Raw genomic sequence first — 22,594 nt, 5'->3', positions numbered from 1 at the left:
GATTACTTTTTCAGTTTTTCTTGGCTCAGGGATACCTTCTGGTGTAGTATCGGAACCCCTCAGATTTCAAGCCCATTGTATATCACTCTCTATTTGTTTCTAATGAATAGAATAAGCTTATCACTCTCTATTTGTCTCTAATGAATAGAATAACCTTATCACTCTCTATTTGTCTCTAATGAATAGAATAAGCTTATCACTCTCTATTTGTCAAGAATGAATAGAATAAGCTTATCACTCTCTATTTGTCAAGAATGAATAGAATAAGCTTATCACTCTCTATTTGTCTCTAATGAATAGAATAAGCTTATCACTCTCTATTTGTCAAGAATGAATAGAATAAGCTTATCACTCTCTATTTGTCAAGAATGAATAGAATAAGCTTATCACTCTCTATTTGTCAAGAATGAATAGAATAAGCGTATCACTCTCTATTTGTCTCTAATGAATAGAATAAGCTTATCACTCTCTATTTGTCTCTAATGAATAGCTTATCACTCTCTTGGTTACTCACCCTTATTTTATTCTCATCTTCTCACTTGCATCATTCTTGTCTCACTTCTCATCAGCAGGGTTGTCTTCCATCCAGGCCTTTCTCTGAACCTACTAGTTGATGTTCAGAGTCATTTCTGACTACCTAGTGTGTCCTTCAAGAGATCCAGAGTTATATTCTGACAGTTCAACATCTGATTGGTCGTTCATTTTTCTTAACCCTCCATGTGATCATGATAAGACTTCCTCCCAAGTGGTGTAGCCTACATGTCGGTGGTATTCTGTGCCAGTACTAGGCCATAGGGCCCTCAAACTCAACTCTGAATCTTGAAGCCAGTTCCACTGTGTTTTTTCATTGTTCCCCTCTAATCAGGGACTGTTTTAGACCTGAAAATAAGACATTTTAAGTGGTCATGCATGCTCATGAAGACGGTAGGTAGCTTAGCGGTTAAGAGCATTGGGCCAATAACCGAAAGGTTGCTGGTTTGAATCCCCAAGTCGACTAGGTGAAAAATCTGTCGATGTGCACTTGAGCAAGGCACTTAACCCTCCTGTAAATTGCTCTGGATAAGAACGTCAGCTAAAATGTAAATATAAGGAGTTATAACTGCATCCTAATGTTTCATACCCGCAGGATAAAGGTAAACTGTTACCATGTTTGAACAGAAAATGGGGGCACATGCGCTGCAGACCTGGTCTTTGCGATAGGCAGCAAGGCGGCCAGAGCTCCTCCGCCTACTCAGCGTCTACCGGTCTTTCTATCTGTTAAATGTTACGTCTGGCCAAGCTCACTGTGCTATAGATCTCTAACGTAACTTCAAAGTGAAAGTTCACGCCCTTCCCTATAACCATTGGTTTAGAGAACCACGAATATTTGTATGGGCAAAACGGAGTGAAATGATTGGCTACGTTGCCTTTCCATCACAAAGATGGACTTCATACGATGGATATGGTGTAGTTGCTGTAAGTCATGGTAATGCGCGCAGCAGAAGGAGACAAGCGCTTCGGAAGGGGGACAAATCTAACCAATAAAGGATTTTAAGGGGGAATCTATCGCTAAGGATTCTGTCACTCACTCTGCGAGATGCGTCTCTCACGGAAACGCTGGACTATTTGCACAATAAGCATCCTGGTGATCTTCTACAAGACGAAAGAAATAACTAGAAGTGAAGAACATCAGGAAGCTCAAGTCACTGGGTATGATACGTTCTTTTGCCATCGATATGGCCAATAGAATAGCTGGAACACGCTTGGGAACGCAGGTATTACCATAAGGCGCGCTGCAGAGGTTTTCTACTTTGAGACTTGGTCAATGAATGCATCCTCGTGATACATTTTCGTTTTTAGGACTTTGTTTAGATGTATATTGGTAGATATGTGCCAGTGTCCTGCAATTGGACACCTCTGCCATTGTCCAGCCCATAGCAATTGTATCGGGATGGACGCTTAATTCTCCTTTGTTTGAACTGAACCGGTGAGCACAATGTCAAAACGACACATTAGTGCTGATATTCAGTATTTTGTAGTTATTTAATTGGCTGGTATCATATTCACTGTGGCATGTGAGTGGATTCTTCAGAGATTTTACACATTTCTCTCTGAATGCTACAGAGTCGATGAGGCATGCTGACGGACTGCCTCCTTCAGAGCCTCAGTCACACACATTGGGACAAAATCTCATTATACAGAGAAATATAGTTTTTTAGTTGATAGGATTTCACTTTGTTCAAAATACTGGAATGCAAACAAAATCAATCAAATCTTATGCGTTACAACATTGTGTGTGTGTGTGTGTGAACCCTCAAGACTCAATCACTAGTTTAAGGATACCATATTTGGGAGTCTGAGTACAGGTGAAGGTGGCCATGTACCTCAACTCCTCCACTGAGTTGTGCGCAGACTAGAGTTTATTTATTTTTCAAATGAACCTCTGACTCTTTCCAGTCACTATGCGTTGATACTTCAAAAATATACATTCTTAAACTCTTATTGTGTACCTAGGTTTGTCCTTTGTTGTTGCGTGCCTTTCTTTGTTTGCTGAAATCCATACTTTTTAATAAAACATTCATCAAATACAACCACTGACTGTTTCGTCATTGCTGTTCCTCTAAGAGGGCGACGAGGCGTGAATCCGCATGTCCCCTTTGAATCTCAACAAGGAAACAGTCGGTGGTTGTGCCTGAGATGAGAAGGGTGTAATTGCGGATCGCAATTAGGGGTGTTTTCTGATATACTGTAGGCGTTACTTGATTTCAAGTTACACGCCATTGATGCTTGCCATTGGTCCTTGGCCGTTTCTTTTGCGTCGGGACAAGAGTTCTTGACAACTGTAGCATTGTAGCTAAGCATAACCCTTTTGCTAACCTTAACCTCAGCCTCCTATCCAGCCAAGTTAATCATCCTAACCTGCCACGTTAGTTATCCTAACCTGCTATGTCAACAACTCATCAGTGTTGAGAAACCATCAGTCTCATAACACCAGAACTGACCAATGGCAGGTATCAATGGGCGTTTCCTGATATCAGGGAACACCCACAACAAGAAAAACCGAATTGCGGTCTGTAATTACACCAAATTCCCAGATTTTTCCACCGCCATCAAAACACCAAATGATGGTTGATAGAGTTCCAGACACTTATAGAATCTCTGCCAAGGAGCATTGAAGCTGTTCTGGTGGCCCATGCCCTATTTAGACACTTTAGGTTGATGTTTCCTTTATTTTGTCAGTTACCTGTATCAAATCAAAGTTTATTGGTTGCGTACACAGATTTGCAGATGTTATCGCAAGTGCAGCGAAATTCTTGTGTTTCTAGCTCCAACAGTGCAGTAATAATACCTGGCAATACAAAACAATAGGCCCATATTCCCAAAAAGAAAGATGTCAGAGTCCAGAACATATATAAAGTACAGCATATAATGGTATGTGTGTGTGTATGTACACTACCTTTCAAAAGTTTGGGGTCACTTATAAATGTCTTATTTTTTTAAAGAAAAGCAAAAAAAATGTGTCCATTTAAAATAACATAAAATTGATCAGAAATACAGTGTAGACATTGTTAATGTTGTAAATGACTATTGTAGCTGGAAATGGCAGATTTTGTTTTGAATGGAATATCTACATAGGCGTACAGAGGCCCATTATCAGCAACCATCACTCCTGTGTTCCAATGGCACATTGTGTTAGCTAATCCAAGTTTAGCATTTTAAAAGGCTAATTGATCAAATAGAAAACCCTTTTGCAATTATGTTAGCACAGCTGAAAACTGTTGTCCTGATTAAAGAAGCAATAAAACTGGCCTTCTTTAGACTAGTTGAGTATCTGGAGCATCAGCATTTGTGGGTTTGATTACAGGCTCAAAATGGCCAGAAACAAAGAACTTTCTTCTGGAACTCGTCAGTCTATTCTTGTTCTGAGAAATGCCTAGAAGGCCAGAATCCCGGAGTCGCCTCTTCACTGTTGACGTTGAGACTGGTGTTTTGCGGGTACTATTTAATGAAGCTGCCAGCTGCCAGTTGAGGACTTGTGAGGCGTCTGTTTCTCAAACTAGACACTCTAATGTACTTGTCCACTTGCTCAGTTGTGCACTGGGGCCTCCCACTCCTCTTTCTATTCTGGTTAGAGACAGTTTGTGCTGTTCTGTGAAGGGAGTAACTTGGATTAGCTAACACAACGTGCCATTAGAACACAGGAGTGATGGTTGCTGATAATGGGCCTCTACGGCTATGTAGATATTCCATAAAAAATCTGCTGTTTCCAGCTACAATAGTCATTTACAACATTAACAATGTCTACACTGTATTTCTGATCAATTTGATGTTATTTTAATGGACAAAAAAATTGCTTTTCTTTCAAAAACAAGGACATTTCTAAATGACCCCAAACTTTTGAACGGTGGTATACATACTAACTTTTGAACAGTTGTGTGTGTGTGTATATATGTATGTATGTATGTATGTATGGAGAATATACTGTATATATATGGTGTGTATGGAGAATATATGAATAGAAAATGTGTGTCCAGCAGTAGTTATATAGGATGAACCTTGACTAGAAAACAGTATATACTGTACATATAAAGTGGATAAAACAGTATGTAAACATTATTAAAGTGACCAGTATTCAGTGACTCTATGTACATAGGGCAGCAGTCTCCACTGCAGCCACGTCGATGTGAATGGGGGTGTGCTCTCTCTGCAGTCTCCTGTAGTCCACGATCAGCTCCTTCGTTTTGTTGACGTTGATGGAGAGGTTATTTTCCTGGCACCACTCCGCCAGGGCTTTCACCTCCCTGTAGGCTGTCTTGTTATTGTTAGTAATCAGGCCTACCACTGTTGTGTCTTCAGCAAACTTGATGAATGAGTTGGAGACGTGTTTAGCCACGGGTGAACAGGGAGTACAGGAGGGGGCTAAGCACGCACCTCTGTGATGCCCCCCGTGTTGAGGATCAGCGTGGCAGAGGTGTTGTTGCCTACCTTCACCGCTTGGGGTCGGCCCATCAGGAAGTCCAGGACCCAGTTCCACAGGGCGGGGCTCAGACCCAGGGCCACGAGATTAGTGATGAGCTTTGATGGCACTATGGTGTTGAAGGGTGAGCTATAGTCAATGAACAGCATTATTACATAGGTATTTCTCTTGTCCTTGTGGGATAGGTCAGTGTGCAGTGCAATGGCGATTGCGTCTTCCGTGGATCTGTTGGGGCGATATGTGCATTGTAGTTGGTCTAGGATATCAGGTAAGGTGGAGGTGATATGGTCCTTAACTAGCCTCTCAAAGCACTTCATGATGACAGAAGTGAGTTCTAGTCATTTAGTTCAATTACCTTCGCTTTCTTTGGTACAGGAACAATGGTGGACATCTTGAAGCAAGTGGGGACAGCAAACTGGGATAGGGAGAGATTGAATATGTCCGTAAACACTCTAGCCAGCTGGTCTGCGCTCTGAGGACGCAAAAAAAAGGGTATTTACATCTTTACCGGGAACTGAAAATATGTGATTTCTTGTATGAACAAGCCTCAATTGGAGAGCTTCCCATTTATTCCCACTCAGTTAAAGTTAACGCTAAAGGGTTCATTTAAGCTTTATAAAAAAGAAGTGAGGTTTAAATGATTGTAATAATTAGGTTACAATCACCAGTCAGTAGCTAAGTAAGCCGTCTTGTCCGAGCCAGAACGGCACACAATCACCAGTCAGTAGGATGATACTATCAAAGAAAGGATGTGCTTTGTTTCAGTTTTTATACGACTGGACTGAAGACAGGAAGGTTGTCTCTGTCTCTCGGTGTGTGTGTGTGTGTGTGTGTGTGTCGTCTGTGTGTGTGTTTGTGTGTGTGTGTGTGTGTGTGTGTGTGTGTGTGTGTGTGTGTGTGTGTGTGTGTGTGTGTGTGTGTGTGTGTGTGTGTGTGTGTGTGTGTGTGTGTGTGTGTGTGTGTGTGTGCGCCCGCCACTGAGCAGTAGACTGTGAGCCTACGCAAGAGACCTGCGGTTCCCTTTTTCTCCAATCTAAGCAGGAAGTGTCAGACGAAAACAACAACCCATCTATCAACTGATGTTGTCATATCCGTTCATGAGAGTTAAGACTGTTCAAAATGTAATTAGTATTACAAGGATTTAGAAAAACTATAGATTATTGTCTCTTGAACCACCACTGCAGCTAGCTTGAAAGGTTACACATTTGAATATCCAAGCTGTTTTTGTTTTAAGCCAAACAATTAGTTTAATCGGGTTGCAACAACAAATAGGAAGTAACTTCAGTGGTCGTTATGCGTGTGAACAACTAAGTCCCAACAGTAGGGTATTTTCCATTGTGTCCACTTATATCTGTTGAAGATCATAAGTTCACACACAACCGTGCCTCATTGATCCCAGGCAACCCTGGCAGATGCTGTGAGTCAGATGCTGTGAGTCATATAAAATTTGAGAATGTCTGGGGCTCGAGGCTTTGTTCACTGGGGTAACCATGCATAGACATGTTAGGGTAGGGGAATGGACTGGCAGTAGCTCTTTCAGAAAAGTACAAGTATTCTTGTGAATGGTGCTTCACCCTAATCACACAGACATACGTGTTAAAGATATTAGTACACTTGTTTTTGGAAGACTCTGAGAGCTGTCATGACTTCCTGTGTAGAGCACGTCTCTAAATATAAAGGAAGTTACAAAAATAACCTTCCCAAAATCAACTGTCCTTGCCAAGAGTAGGTGTAGCCCAAGCAAGGACAATAGACCTTTATGAGAGACTGTACAGTGTGATGGATGAAAAACAATGGCAAATTGGCAGTGGGTTCAAGGTGTCTCTCACAGAAAACAAAAGAGCTTTCATATTAAGGACAAAAGACTGGATGCGCATGGAACTCAGGGTGTACTGCTGTACAAATCAAGCCCTCTTTTCTAGTCCACTATCTCTCTAGTACCTTTTTCTGCCATTCATTCCAATGTAATTACCGGTGCAATCACCTCAATGAGAAATCATATCACATTAAAACAAAGAACCTGGACGCGTGTGCGTGTGTGCGTGTGTGTGTGTGTGTGTGTGTGTGTCAAGGATCAAGTACTCGTTCATGTGTGGGGACATTGGACAATAAAGTTGTTTTTTTTCTATAATTTTTTTCATTTCAGCGACAGTGAACTCGGCACTTCAAGACTTATGGTCAATAGTTCGGAGAAAAGCAGCAGGAGTGGTGTGCCTTCCTTTTTCCAGCACTCGGTCGAAGGATGGCGGGTCAATTCGTCACTAGTTCTCATGATAAGGTGAGTCACCACTTGTCCAGTTATTGATATTGGATTAGAAGAGGCTTGAATTGACACAATGGAGGTCTTCTCTACACCACCAGGCCAAAGAGCACACATTGTCTGAGGATTACTAACCTCATCCACCACCATTGTACAACAGCACCCAGCGATATGGGTTGCGTCCAAAATGGCACCCTATTCCCTACATAGTGCACTACTTTTTTTTAACCAGAGCCCTATAAGCCCCTGGTCAAAAGTAGTGCACTGTATAGGGAATAGAGTGCCATTTGGGATGCAAGGATACGGTAGGAAACCACTGGAGACTATGAGGAGGATGAATCATTGTCAGGGTCAACATTAACTCAAGCTCATTGCTTTGGTGACACAGTTCAACCACAGTGTCAACACATTCGTAGATCTAATTTGACTGCATTTAATGGCATAAGAATCTATACCCGAAGGTCGTTCCTTTTCATTACAAACACTCTTGTCAATAAGTCTATATTACTTATGTCCTACTTCTGAACAAGTCTGTGTGCTATTTCTATACATGATATAGTTGTTATACTCTTACAACACTGTTGTATTATACAGTAACTTTGGAGAGTTTGTCATTGCAGAGGTTGTCTTCCTTTTTAGCCACCGACTGGGGTCAGTCGTGTCTGACTAGGCCCACCCAGTGGGGAGCCAAGTCCACACAATCAGATTTGTTTTACTTGTCAGTGTTCCAAACAGGATTTTTTTGTTGTTGTCTTTTTACCTAAACATGCAAACACCGTCAGATAGAATTTATAGCAAACAAGTGCACTGGGTTAGTCAGATTTGATGAAATATAACATAAAAGGTGAACTGGGATGACATTCACTCTCACGGGATGTGTTGACAAAAATAACTAACTGAAAGCCACACCACTAATAAGCTATGAATATGACTGCATTGAGGCATCTGTCACTGTGTTTCTATGGCTATATGCATCATGCTACAGTTTACTTAATTTGTTCATTTAGCAAACAAGACAGCTCATAATCCAGTGCCTTTATCACAGCCAACACACCGTTATTTTAGCTTTAATTTTCTCTCAGCCTCATGGCAAAATGTGTAGAATAGCATGAGATTAGCTATGAAACTGAAACTTTGCCCTATTGCAAAATGTCTATAATTTAAGGAAGTTAGCTACAAGCCCACCCACCAGCTAATTTCAAGCTCCGCCACTGCGTACGCGCTTAATTTGCGGTGAGACAACTTTTCTTTTTATTGGGCAAATGTGCCTTCCATGCCTAAGAATAGCAGCCTGCCCCTCTGTCTCCGTGTCTAGGGAATCGTCGACGTCGGACTGCAATAGAACACAGAGCCCTCTGAGACAGCAAAAAAAGAGACAGAAAACGGCAAAACTCTCATTACTGTATGACATAAGAGGCTTTTTGCCCATTTAGCCGAGCCTTTGTTCTGGGACTTATTTCCGTGCTTCTTTTTTCCCCCCATGCAGCATATTGTAATTACAAAGCCAATCAAGATATTGCTATTTGACTCGCTGTGAAAAATGTAGGCCATTTTTGCTCATTTATCTTCTTGTTTTGTTTTTTTCTGACCCACCTAATGTTTCAAACTTTGCAGCAGGTTGACTGGAACACATTGCACCAGCATTTTAGGGTGTTTGATATACTATGGTTTATTTCTTTCTTCATCATCTTGCTTAGCTTTAGACGTTTTTGAGACACCATACTGTTTGTCGCTGTCATGTCGGAAACATGCTTACATCTGTCACAACAGGAGGCCTGTAATGAATCAAAACAGAGCACCCCCCCCCCACCCCCCCATTAAGATTTCATCATTAACAACCAGAGAACTGTGACATATTTTCATCAAATATAGAACAGAGGTGTGTAGCTGTCATCCCACAACATCAAAAGAACTGAATCAATCACTGTCAACAGACAATGGAACTTTGGAGAGGTTGCAAACACTGTCTAAACCCTTATCAGGTGCTGAAGCCAACTCTTCTATCATTGCCATGTCATGTAGAAGAGCACCACATACAGTAGGCCTTCTTGGACACGTCTACCATACAGTAGGCCTATGGGACAAGTCTGTCATACAGTAGGCCTATGGGACAAGTCTGTCATACAGTAGGCCTATGGGACAAGTCTGTCATACAGTAGGCCTATGGGGCAAGTCTGTCATACAGTAGGCCTATGGGACAAGTCTGTCATACAGTAGGCCTATGGGACAAGTCTATCATACAGTAGGCCTATGGGACAAGTCTATCATACAGTAGGCCTATGGGACAAGTCTGTCATACAGTAGGCCTATGGGACAAGTCTGTCATACAGTAGGCCTATGGGACAAGTCTATCATACAGTAGACCTATGGGACAAGTCTGTCATACAGTAGGCCTTCTTGGACACGTCTATCATACAGTAGGCCTATGGGACAAGTCTGTCATACAGTAGGCCTATGGGACAAGTCTATCATACAGTAGGCCTATGGGACAAGTCTATCATACAGTAGGCCAATGGGACAAGTCTATCATACAGTAGGCCTATGGGACAAGTCTGTCATACAGTAGGCCTATGGGACAAGTCTGTCATACAGTAGGCCTATGGGACAAGTCTGTCATACAGTAGGCCTTCTTGGACACGTCTATCATACAGTAGGCCTATGGGACAAGTCTATCATACAGTAGGCCTATGGGACAAGTCTATCATACAGTAGGCCAATGGGACAAGTCTATCATACAGTAGGCCTATGGGACAAGTCTATCATACAGTAGGCCTATGGGACAAGTCTATCATACAGTAGGCCTATGGGACAAGTCTGTCATACAGTAGGCCTATGGGACAAGTCTGTCATACAGTAGGCCTATGGGACAAGTCTGTCATACAGTAGGCCTATGGGACAAGTCTGTCATACAGTAGGCCTATGGGACAAGTCTGTCATACAGTAGGCCTATGGGACAAGTCTATCATACAGTAGGCCTATGGGACAAGTCTGTCATACAGTAGGCCTATGGGACAAGTCTGTCATACAGTAGGCCTATGGGACAAGTCTATCATACAGTAGGCCTATGGGACAAGTCTATCATACAGTAGGCCTATGGGACAAGTCTGTCATACAGTAGGCCTATGGGACAAGTCTGTCATACAGTAGGCCTATGGGACAAGTCTGTCATACAGTAGGCCTATGGGACAAGTCTGTCATACAGTAGGCCTATGGGACAAGTCTATCATACAGTAGGCCTATGGGACAAGTCTGTCATACAGTAGGCCTTCTTGGACACGTCTATCATACAGTAGGCCTATGGGACAAGTCTGTCATACAGTAGGCCTATGGGACAAGTCTATCATACAGTAGGCCTATGGGACAAGTATATCATACAGTAGGCCAATGGGACAAGTTTATCATACAGTAGGCCTATGGGACAAGTCTGTCATACAGTAGGCCTATGGGACAAGTCTGTCATACAGTAGGCCTATGGGACAAGTCTGTCATACAGTAGGCCTATGGGACAAGTCTGTCATACAGTAGGCCTATGGGACAAGTCTGTCATACAGTAGGCCTATGGGACAAGTCTGTCATACAGTAGGCCTATGGGACAAGTCTATCATACAGTAGGCCTATGGGACAAGTCTATCATACAGTAGGCCTATGGGACAAGTCTGTCATACAGTAGGCCTATGGGACAAGTCTATCATACAGTAGGCCTATGGGACAAGTCTGTCATACAGTAGGCCTATGGGACAAGTCTATCATACAGTATACCTATGGGACAAGTCTATCATACAGTAGGCCTTCTTGGACAAGTCTATCATACAGTAGGAATATTGGACACATCTATCATACAGTAGGCCTATGGGACAAGTCTATCATACAGAGGGGCTATGGGACAAGTCTATCATACAGTGGGGCTATGGGACAAGTCTATCATACAGAGGGGCTATGGGACAAGTCTATTATACAGTGGGCCTATGGGACAAGTCTATTATACAGTGGGCCTATGGGACAAGTCTATCATACAGTGGGCCTATGGGACAAGTCTATTATACAGTGGGCCTATGGGACATGTCTATCATACAGAAGGGCTATGGGACAAGTCTATCATACAGAGGGGCTATGGGACATGTCTATCATACAGTAGGTCTATGGGATAAGGGTATCGTAAGCCCAAACCTCGACCCAAAAGCTCTTTCAATGGAGAAACCCATTAGGCCGGTTTCCGAGACACAGAATAATCCTGGTTCTGGACTAAAAAGCCCTTTTAATGGAGGTTCTCCATTGTGAATGCTTTTCAGTCTGGTACTTCTCTTAATCTGTCTCTGGGAAATCAGGCAGGAATTAAGAGTTGATTTACATCACTACAGTACACTTCTCTTCTGACTAACATACAGGAAGGATGTCCTGCGTTTCCTGGATGCTGAGAGGGACGTTTCGGTTGTGAAGAGCAGTTTCAAACCAGGCGACACTATCCACTACGTCCTCGACAGACGCCGGACGCTCAACGTCTCCCACACGCTTCACAGCCTGCTACCGGACGTCTCTCCACTCAAAAACAAGCGCTTCAGAACGTGCGCGGTGGTGGGCAATTCCGGTGTGCTTCTCAACAGCGGATGTGGCAAGGAAATCGACAGCCATGACTTTGTCATACGGTACTGCTGCTGCCTTTTCTAAAAGGATAGTTCACTCAAACACTTTTTTCTGTTCATATTCTGTATGTCAGCGTTGAAGTTTCAAGCTCCACAAACTGGTGATGCATTTTGAATCATAAGATAGGATCCCTTTAAGGCTACCATGTCTGGTCTAGGACTTCTTAACGCATAGACATTCTCTGACACTCTTATTTTATTTATTTATTTTTATTTTACCTTTATTTAACTAGGCAAGTCAGTTAAGAACAAATTCTTATTTTCAATGACAGCCTAGGAACGAGTGGGTTAACTGCCTCATTCAGGAGCAGAACGACAGATTTGTACCTTGTCAGCTCGGAGATTTGAACTTGCAACCTTTCGGTTACTAGCCCAACGCTCTAAACAATAGGATACCCTGCCGCCTATGAGAGAAGGTTGGATCTTTTTGCCCGGGCAAAAAAGCCATAATACAGTTTCCCTCCGCTGTCATTAGCCTGTGGTTAACACCTCCAGAACGTAGATATGTTCATAGAAAACACTCAAGGTAATGACAATATTAGCTGTCATTATCTGATGGATAGAAGTCACATATTGAATCACTTAAGGAGACTGGCTCTTAGCCAGAAGCTTGGTCAATTTATTCCCCCGTCTGCATTTAATGAGGGGTTCTTGGGTTTATGTGCCCATGTGGGCCACATTAAATTAAATCAGAAAAATAGCATCACTCTTCTCTTGTCTAGTGTTTGGGTTTGCCTCCAGCTTAGTGATACTTACATAAAAAATGACTAGGTGATACGAATTTAAATTACCTGAGTATTTATAACAGTTAGGTTCATATGTCATATTGCGTGACATGACATCGATAAGAAGATTGTTATGATTCATAAATGGCTGTTGTGAATATTAAATAGACAAAGCCAGAAGCACATACTGTTAGTGTGGATCAAAGATGCTACTTCTGAATAGCCTGACTCATGATGCGATACCACAACCTGTTGTGGGAGAAAAGCACAGTAAAGAAGAAGGAAATACCTTCCACCAATATTTCCATTGTGCCATCAGCCCAGTTCAGACATAATGATGTCATCCCAAATGGAGCCCTATCCTTGACAGTGCCCTACCAAGCAAAAAGGCAGAAACTGCTAAAATGAGTTAATGTCATTTTTGCTATATTAAATACATGCTTAATCATGTGGACAAGTATCCTGCCTCTGTTGTGTTTTGGAGAAAATGGGGGTCATGTTAGCAGTAACTGCATACTGTGAATCCAAGGTAAATAAAAGCATTTTTTTCTCAGTTCCACATTCTGAGCAGTTACTGTCTTTTTGCTTGGTAGGGCAGTAATGGTAGTGCACTACTTTTGACCAGGGCCCAAAGCTATTGTCTGCAGAGTAATTGAGTGGTGTTGTATGTACAATCCTAGCCTCTCTAGAACATTGCTCTTCATTCCTGGTCCTGGAAAGCTACAGGGTGTACACAAGGTTTTGTTTCAGCCCAGCACTAACACACCTGATATAACTAATCTAAGGTTAGCGTGTAAGTGCAGGGCTGGGACAAAACCTAGCATTAACACTTAGCTTCTCCAGGACCCAGGAGTGAAGACTCTGAAGTTTGACCGCCCTTACAAAGAAAAACATTTATTCTCCCCCTCTTTAAGATTATTGGTATTGTGAAAGAGCAACGCTGTTCGAGGTTGTACCCTTTCTCAAATGACTCGTTGTTGATTTAGCTGTAACCTGCCGCCGCTGTCCGAGTTCGCCGAGGACGTGGGGCTGCGGTCCGACTTCACCACCATGAACCCCTCTGTCATCCAGAGGGTGTATGGCGGCCTGAAGAACGCCACGGACACGGAGAGGTTCGTCGAGCGCCTGCGGGGGCTCAACGACAGCGTTCTGTGGATCCCGGCCTTCATGGTGAAGGGAGGAGAGAGGCACGTAGAGAGCGTCAACGAGCTAATCGTCAAGAGGAAACTGAGGGTGAGGACGGCCTACCCGTCACTGAGACTCATCCACGTGGTGAGAGGGTGAGTTTAGATTTGCCACACGTGTACTACACTACCGGTCAAAAGTTTTAGAACACCTTCTCATTCCAGGGTTTTTCTTTATTTTTACTATTTTCTACATTGTAGGATAATAGTGAAGACATCAACTATGAAATAACACACATGGAATCATGTCGTAACCCAAAAACTTTTAGGTTTTCTAAAACTTTTGACCGGTAGTGTATATGCATGCACACATTGACACACATTCTCACATACGGTATACATTACAGTATGTTCACACACACACACACACACACACACACACACACACACACACACACACACACACACACACACACACACACACACACACACACACACACACACACACACACACACACAGTCAGGTAGCTGTTTATAAAGAGTTGTGGGCCATTAAATGCTTGCCTATTATACAATTGGTTGCATCTTACAGCTCAGTATAAAGTAAGCCATGCACACCCTATTCCCTGGTCAAAACTAGTGCACTATGTAAGGAATAGGGGACCAGCCCTGGTCTAAAGTAGTGCACTATGTAGGGAATAAGGGACTATATGGGAAGAACCCTAGAGGTCTGAGATCTGAGGTCTGGAGGTCTAATGCGTCATGTGTGTCATTAATTGCAAATTATGTTGGGAGAGAACCATTTTAAATTGTTGCCTGATCCCAGGTCTGTTTGTGCTGTATTACAAAAACACCTATGGTCACTGTCACATGTTGTCGTGACAGTTGGCAAGACGGCACAAACAGATTGTAGACCAGACTAGACTGAAGTACTGCCTCTCTAAACCATTTACATTATTTTTACACCTAGAGATAGACCAGTGATGTCATTCTCTGTTTGTTTTTATCTCATTGGAACCCACATTTTTCCAAAGGGAAATATCAATGAATTTCAATCTGGTGTCCAAACCCCATGAATCTGGTGTCCAAACCCCATGAATCTGGTGTCCAAACCCCATGAATCTGGTGTCCAAATCCCCATGAATCTGGTGTCCAAATCCCCATGACTCTGGTGTCCAAATCCCCATGAATCTGGTGTCCAAATCCCCATGAATCTGGTGTCCAAATCCCCATGAATCTGGTGTCCAAATCCCCATGAATCTGGTGTCCAAATCCCCATGAATCTGGTGTCCAAATCCCCATGAATCTGGTGTCCAAATCCCCATGACTCTGGTGTCCAAATCCCCATGACTCTGGTGTCCAAATCCCCATGAATCTGGTGTCCAAATCCCCATGAATCTGGTGTACAAATCCCCATGAATCTGGTGTCCAAATCCCCATTAATCTGGTGTCCAAATCCCCATGAATCTGGTGTCCAAATCCCCATGAATCTGTTGTCCACATCCCCATTAATCTGAATGTCCAAATCCCCTTGAATCTGAATGTCCAAATCCCCATGAATCTGAATGTCCACATCCCCATGAATCTGGTGTCTAAACCCCATGAATCTGGTGTCTAAACCCCATGAATCTGGTGTCTAAACCCCATGAATCTGGCCGTACTGCCCAGAAAGGGAGGCTACGTCCTAAATGGCACCTTATTCCCTATATAGTGCACTACTTTTGTGACTACATAGCAACTGCCCACAAATGCTGACATCCAGCATCAAAGGGGGTGTAGAGCTAGGAGGAGCTACCTGCGGTGACCTCTAAAGGGGGCATGGAGCTAGCTACCTGCGGTGCGTCGTGTTAGTGTGCGCTACTTCACGCAGCATGGTAAAGTAACCGGACAACCCGCCGATCACATCTCCCCACACCACAATCAGCATGCCATTCCACATGCCTTCTCAGCAGGCTACATTTTCATCTGTGCTCATGTCTTCATACGCAGATAGATTGCTAGGTATAAGACAATGTCAAATATGATTGGCTTCAATTCAATTCCAATTTAGAACTCTGCGAGCCGTGGAGGAAAGGATAGAGGCTGTGAAAGAAGTGATGAGAAAAACGTCTTTGAAAGGAGAAAGTGTGTGAGATCTTATTATGGAAAAACGTCTTAGAAAGGAGAAAGCGTGTGAGACCTTATTATGGAAAAACGTCTTTGAAAGGAGAACGTGTGTGAGACCTTATTTTGAAACGTTGTTATTATCACGAACATACGGTTTATGAGCTCGAGCTTCTCCGTAGGAGTTAAAGAGAGGGTCATTGTGACGGTTGTCATTTCCCCCCCGGGACAAATTCACAGCAATATATTAATTGTCCAATTGACTGGTTGATTAGTTAATTGTTTTGTGGGTTGATCGTTAGCCGTGCAGAGTTCCCCCAGGGGCACGGGTTGTGACTGTCTGATTTTATGGGCACATTCGATGTCCTTGTGAGTTGCCATAGCAGCCAAGCACTGTGTTCTTTCTGTTCTGCCTTTCTGCTGCCCTGCCTCGCTGCTAAATATAGTTTGGTTGAAGGAGGGACATGGCTAACAGGTCCATGGGACAGACCTATCTAAGTAGTCTTCATTTGAAGGCCCAACCTGTGATAGGTACAGCCATTTTTGATTGTTTAAATTAATGATATATATACTATGTGTATATACACTGAGTGATTCAAGAAGAATATTACTTATAGCTTTTTATAGTTCAATTGTGTCTATCATGACACAAAACAATAAGGTAATTTTTCTCAATTGTCTATGTAAACAAATAATGTGTATAGCTTCAAAATGTGGTTTAAACTATCATGTTGACCTCATGGACTGTCAGTCCTTGTATCCATGAAATGGAGAGTGGTTACATTTCTCAAGTCCCATCTCCCGGCTTTATAGCAAAACAAGTCTATAGCAGACAGTCGTTGACTGAAAATAACAGATTGTGGCTTAAAGTAAAACAACTATATACGTTTAGGACGGCACTGGCCTTTATAATTACCATTATCTGTGATAATTTGGGTGGGATCAAGTGTTAGCCACTCAGATAGCACACAAACCTCAACGTAGGTACGACCTGTACAGGATACATCAGGAAAATGTTGTTTTGACATCTTTTAAACATTGGCAAGCGTATTGACGATGTATTTCAAATGTCTACGTTCTAAAATCTATTCTAATATCTCTGGGATGTCTTTCCAATGTGCAAACGCTCTCCACATTACATATGTCAGCTGAGTCAGACGTGTACATGTTTACTGGGCACTGACCCACTGCAAATCCTGTACACTTCAGGCTCAATATTCAGTTAACTGGACAGTGCATTGTGTTATTGTAAAAATATCAAATGCAGAGGCAAATAATAATCTAGGTAAGTCGGTTTATTTGGTCTATAGTAATAAGGACTTGGATTTGTTTCCCCAGCATGAGAACGTGCAATTTTTTTCATCCAATCCAAATTATCATTCTCCTCGACACACACATCTGTCTTGGGAATTGAAAACTGTCGGTTGTTCTTTAATTCATCAGTCGTTGGGAGTCTCTCTCCAAAAATTTCCCTTTTCTGTTTCGTATCCATTGATGTGTTGAAGCCTCCGAGGATGCAGCCCATAAGCCTTCGGCGTGAATATAACTTGAGTACGGAGGAGCTGTCATTCCATTCAATTAGTAGTCTGAGCTGTTATTCTATCACAAAACAACATTGCCGCCAGCATTATTTAGGCTACTACAGAGAATTGGGGCCATTTTGAGTGTTTTGGGGAATACGTACCTGGCACTCTGCTGTTGTATTGTGGATTACTAGAGATAATAGCAGTGACATGTTTGTAGCCATCTGTATCAGTGATGGAATCATGTTTACTGTAAGTCTGAGCGAGGCTTAGTAAAACAATTTGTTCTTGTTTTCCAGGTACTGGCTGACAAACAAGATCAATATCAAACGGCCCAGCACCGGATTGTTGATGTACACTTTGGCCACGCGCTTCTGCGACGAGATTCACTTGTATGGATTCTGGCCCTTTCCGCGGGACGCAAATGGAAAAATTGTGAAGTACCATTACTACGACATGCTCAAGTATCGATACTTCTCCAACGCAGGCCCTCACAGGATGCCACTTGAGTTCAAAACGCTGAAAATGCTGCACAGCAAAGGAGCTCTGAAGTTGACGACTTCGAAGTGTGAATCTTAAAGTGCTCTTTGTTTGCGTTGCTAGAAAGCACACAAGGCTGTAAGACTGCTGAGTTGATTATGAATAATTGCAAAAGTAGTAAGTAAAAGTGAGCGTGCCTTTTTTTAAACTAACAATGTAAAGGTACAAAACAAAGAATGTAATTGAAAAATGATTAGTCTATCTAAATGTCAGGTTTGGCATTGTAAGCATCATGGCTGAGAAATCAGGAAATCAATCCTTTGGATGGAGCATCAGAGACGACCAGATTGATTACAATACCATGGATTTCTACATTGGTCATTACAGTAGTTGTCTAGTAGACAAAGCACAAAGACCATCTGCTAAAAGCAGTGGTGGATGCGGTGTATTAGAGATTACCTACTGGGTGTCGACCAATGGTGGCGATTCAACATGCGGAATCGTCAGGAAATGAACAGAAAATGACAGTCCAAGGGGATATTCTGGTCAGAGGCAATAGGACGGCCCCCAGCAAACATTAACCCCATTGGCCCCATGTGGGTATTCGGTGGGCAAGCCCACATCTGCCCGAAATGGGCTAGCCCACAACAAGTCCAACACAGGCTAGTCCACATCAATTCCACATCCGCCCAAAACAAGCTACCTTACACCAGCCCAATACAGGCTACCCCACATCAAGCCCACATCAGCCCATACCAAGCCCACATCAGCCCAACACAGGCCAGCCCAACGCAGGGCTTTCCCACACCAGCCCAACGCAGCCCATACCAGTCCACCTGATCTTGGACACTGCCAATGATGAAGTTTTAAAATAAAAACTTTAATGAGTGTCATGAGAAACTTGTGTTTCTGATGTAATGTAACAAGTTCTCTAAATACCTTTTTAAGGCTTGAAAATGATCAAATGTATGCATTGAGTTGAATTGTAATAAATAAATAATAGATAAATAAATTAACATTTAAATAATAGAATAAACTGATAAATTGGCATAAGACCAATACCATGAGCTCATAATGGGCAGCTGATCCAAAGGGAAGGCTTATTTCAGGCAAAGTGAGGGTTGCCTTCACCAGATATGGGCTGCCCGTACTGGGCCACACTGGGCCAATGCCTTGGGAGCCAGCAAAGGTGTATCGGCCCAATGTGGGCAGCCAACATGGGGCCAATATTTTTGCCCACATCATGCCAATGTGGGCATGTTCGCTGGGCCACCGCTGGTTTCAACCGTTTTCTTCGTTATGGCGTGTTTTGTCAGTAGGAAAAAGCAGAGAATACAGGTTATGCTCAGTAAATTAGATTTTGGGATATTTAAAAAAAAGAATGTGCCCAGAGAAGTTGATTCCAAAGATCCCATGCCAATTTATTTGCCCTCACTACAAAACAAGGTTATGTTCTTCACAGCTGAACTTTCTAGGAATTAGAAGCCTCAGGGCAAAATTATTTTTATATTTGTCTAGATGTCAGATTAATTTATACATTTTAAATATGTATGCTGTTTCTAAGTGATTCATCTCATGTTATCTGAACACACCTTTTGTAAACTTGCATGTTAAAGGGGAATGGAAACGTACCTCAAGTTAGGCCTTTTTAGATAATTGTTATTCATTTGTATGCATTATTGGACTTTATACAACTGGTGGGTCTAATCCTGAATGCTGATTGATTGAAACCGCATTCCAGTTGGTGTATTTTCCACAAATTATCACCGGCTAAATCTATGACGTTAAAATGCCTATTTACTCTGTTCCATCTGACTGCGCAATCCACTGTCTCATCAGCCCAGCCAGGCAATTTATAAACTTGATCTCCACTATAAAAAGCATCTAGACATTGTCTCACATTTCTTTTAGACTAACATTTAGTTTTCAACAAAGGCGATTTGTATAAACCTCGCTGTCTGTCTCTCCGACATTTGCAACATTGTTTCAGTATTCAAATTCGATCTCCAGCTGTCCGAAAGTAATGAACGTGTTGGGAGTCGGTACAAGACAGACAGGCAGCGTTTCTCAGCCAGTCGATATGAATCAGCTGGCATAATTTTCATGGACATATACAAAGAAATGTAAATTGAAAAAAGGTCAAACGAAAGGAAGTGCAGCTAGTTTGCAGTCTTTCCAGCTTCAGTTTGAAGTGACTGTGTTAGCTGTGTTGTTGGCTAGCTCCTCTGAACAACAGTGTCCTGACGAGGGAGCACATTTTCTATGCCAGGTGAAATCACGCCTCATTTGCTCATTGTAATGGATGTATCCAAATAAATGTCACTAGAAAACAGCGTAAACAAATGCAAATGAAGCTACTTTGTTGTTATTCTGGCTGCACCTTTTGACGTGACTGTAAGTTAGCCGTAGTTGGCTAGCTAGCAAGCAAGGGATAAGAACATTACCAGCCAGTATGGCAATGGAGCATTTAGAACGATTGTCCATAGATAGAGAACAAAAAGACTGAACGACTGGGTCGCGTCTCTAGCAACCGATAGAACGAACAACCAGCCGGCTTGGGTAGCAACCCCTAGATTTGTGTCGGGACTATATCTTGTGAAAGGATGAAATAGTATGAATAAATTAATCAAAATAATGTTTTTAATGAAAGTATGTTAAATCATTATTTGAATATGTTGGTAACCCATTGTATAAAAGTGATAATGCCCTCGAAACCTGTGTTTGGAGGATATATTGAAGAAGTCTCGGGCGTAACAGCACCCGTGCCAATATATCCTCCAAACACTGGCTTCTCGGGCATTATCACTTAAGCAAAGTATTGCACCTTGCGGTGTGGTGCGTTGTGAGATTACAAAGCGGTTGCAGAGCCTCTACAAAGGACCCCCGGGGGAGTATAAATACCCACTAACTGATTCATCTGATCCAGTTAATTAAACGTTACCATTCCCCTTTAAACAGAGCTGAATGTAAACACAGCCTAATACCATTGGAATCAATTGGCCTATGTAGCCACTGCAAGTCTTAAAATGTATAAGAAAAAAGCTGACAGGAAAGATGTGGAGGTATGGAATTTTATGTAAGCCTATGAATTATTCATTAGCAATCAGATCTTTCTGTGATTGTTCTTAGTAACAGGATTGTTCTTAGTAACAGGATTCAACATCAGTCTGTTTCACTGGTGAATCTCTTTCATATCTCACACAGAAGTACCTCTTAGATATTTGATATATTTCAACTGCTGCATGCTCATGCTATCCCGTAGTAACTTCAACTTCCTGTATTTACATAATGTCAAGACAACTGTCCTTTCCCAGTTTCTTTAATAGGCTTGAATGTAATGCATTTATCTCACAATATGGATGATGTCATGCAACTGCTAACGAATGTTCAAAAAGATCTGCCTTGAAGAGCCATTGTATGCTCAAGGAATTCTTAATTACATTTTCTTTACATACCAATTTAATTTTTTTTTATTTTAATTTTTTACTCTCAGTATTAAGAAAGTCCAGTTGCTTACAGCTAAAAGATTGTATGTATCTAGGGGCCTATATATGAAAGTCTGGGACCGTTTTCATAAATCTTCCCAGAGAAGTAGTGCTAGTCTGGGACCATGTCCTCTCTGTCCATGTAATGTTATTCTGATCTAAAAGGAAAAACTGATCCTAGATTAGCACTCCTACTCTGAGCTGATTTATGAATACAGGCCCTGGACACCAGTGGAGACTGGAGCCCATCCTCCTAACTTCTCCTTCCACCAGCCTCCACTGTAAGACACCAACTTCTGGTATATAGCATAAATTATGTAAAATGTCCAAAACCTTTGCTTTGTAATGAATAATACTGATGTAATTGGGTATATGGCAGGTCATTTGTAAATGAACCATTGTCAATGACAATGACCTAGATAGAATGTGAAAATGTACATACATGGTAACATTGAATAAGGAAAACAATGAATGTTAATTAATTTATGGTAGGCTAACCATTATAACGAGACATAAGGTTGAATAACTTTCTTCAATACTGCCACAAGCCTTTGAAATGACTGAAATTGTTACGCCTCGTTTGCTTTGTTACACCATGTGTCTGTTTTTGACTGTTCCTAAATCTGTAATTTATACAATTCTTGTTTGATGTTTAATATGTAACACCTGTAGTTTGAGTCAATCCGATCAGGTGCTGAATGTCGTGGTAGATTTTCATCCTTTTTGGTAAAATTTGATACCATTTGTTTTACAGCTTCTTTTTTATGTCAGTTTTCTATGTTTGTGAAAATGCGTTTTAGAAAAGTTAATAAACTTGTAAATTGAAGTAATCATTTGATAGGGTAATTATTCATGGATGTTTAAACATCAATCTAGGGCCCTGTGTTTTGGCTTATCATGTCACATGACCTAGATTTTAAACTTTATTTTAATCCTTTTCAAGAAATTAGAATTACACCAAGAATGAAAGCAATTGACTGAGGATGGTGCTAGACCACCTGACATAAAAAGAAAAGAGGACAGTTTGATGAAAAAGCTTTAAATAAAGGTTAAAATCCAGGTCAAGTGACATGATTGTCCAAATCACAAGGCCATAATAGCAAATGCCTTATACACAAAGATGATAGCCACAGTCTGTAACATTACCAGTGTAACCCAGTGTATGTGGGCGTTGCCCTGCCCTTGCCCCGGTTCGAGTCCCTATTGCAGCTCACTTTCTCCTGCTACACTGATGGCAGTGGTGGGCTCACTCCAGTGGTCTCACGTGGAGTTGGGAAAGCGTGCTCTCTCTCTCTCT

General features: G+C 42.0%; 1 protein-coding gene across 2 annotated transcripts; it reads left to right on the top strand.

Moving 5' to 3' along the window:
• Positions 1 to 1,447: 1,447 nt before the first annotated feature.
• Positions 1,448 to 22,127, top strand: st8sia4 (ST8 alpha-N-acetyl-neuraminide alpha-2,8-sialyltransferase 4). 2 transcript variants are annotated; one of them, XM_071351380.1, is made up of 5 exons: positions 1,448 to 1,689; positions 7,104 to 7,235; positions 11,603 to 11,860; positions 13,569 to 13,862; positions 17,632 to 22,127. In XM_071351380.1, the coding sequence occupies exons 1-5, from the start codon at positions 1,577 to 1,579 to the stop codon at positions 17,909 to 17,911; spliced, it is 1,077 nt and encodes a 358-aa protein (XP_071207481.1). In that variant the 5' UTR covers positions 1,448 to 1,576; the 3' UTR covers positions 17,912 to 22,127. The 2 variants fall into 2 exon arrangements, with proteins under 2 accessions (XP_071207481.1, XP_071207482.1); XM_071351381.1 differs by lacking the exon at positions 1,448 to 1,689 and adding an exon at positions 1,696 to 1,966.
• The last annotated feature ends 467 nt before the right edge of the window (positions 22,128 to 22,594 follow it).

This window comes from Salvelinus alpinus, chromosome 18, assembly GCF_045679555.1.
Source record: "Salvelinus alpinus chromosome 18, SLU_Salpinus.1, whole genome shotgun sequence".
Lineage (NCBI taxonomy): Eukaryota > Metazoa > Chordata > Actinopteri > Salmoniformes > Salmonidae > Salvelinus > Salvelinus alpinus.
Note: the sequence above shows the minus strand (reverse complement) of the source record. Positions and strands in the feature narration are given on the sequence as shown.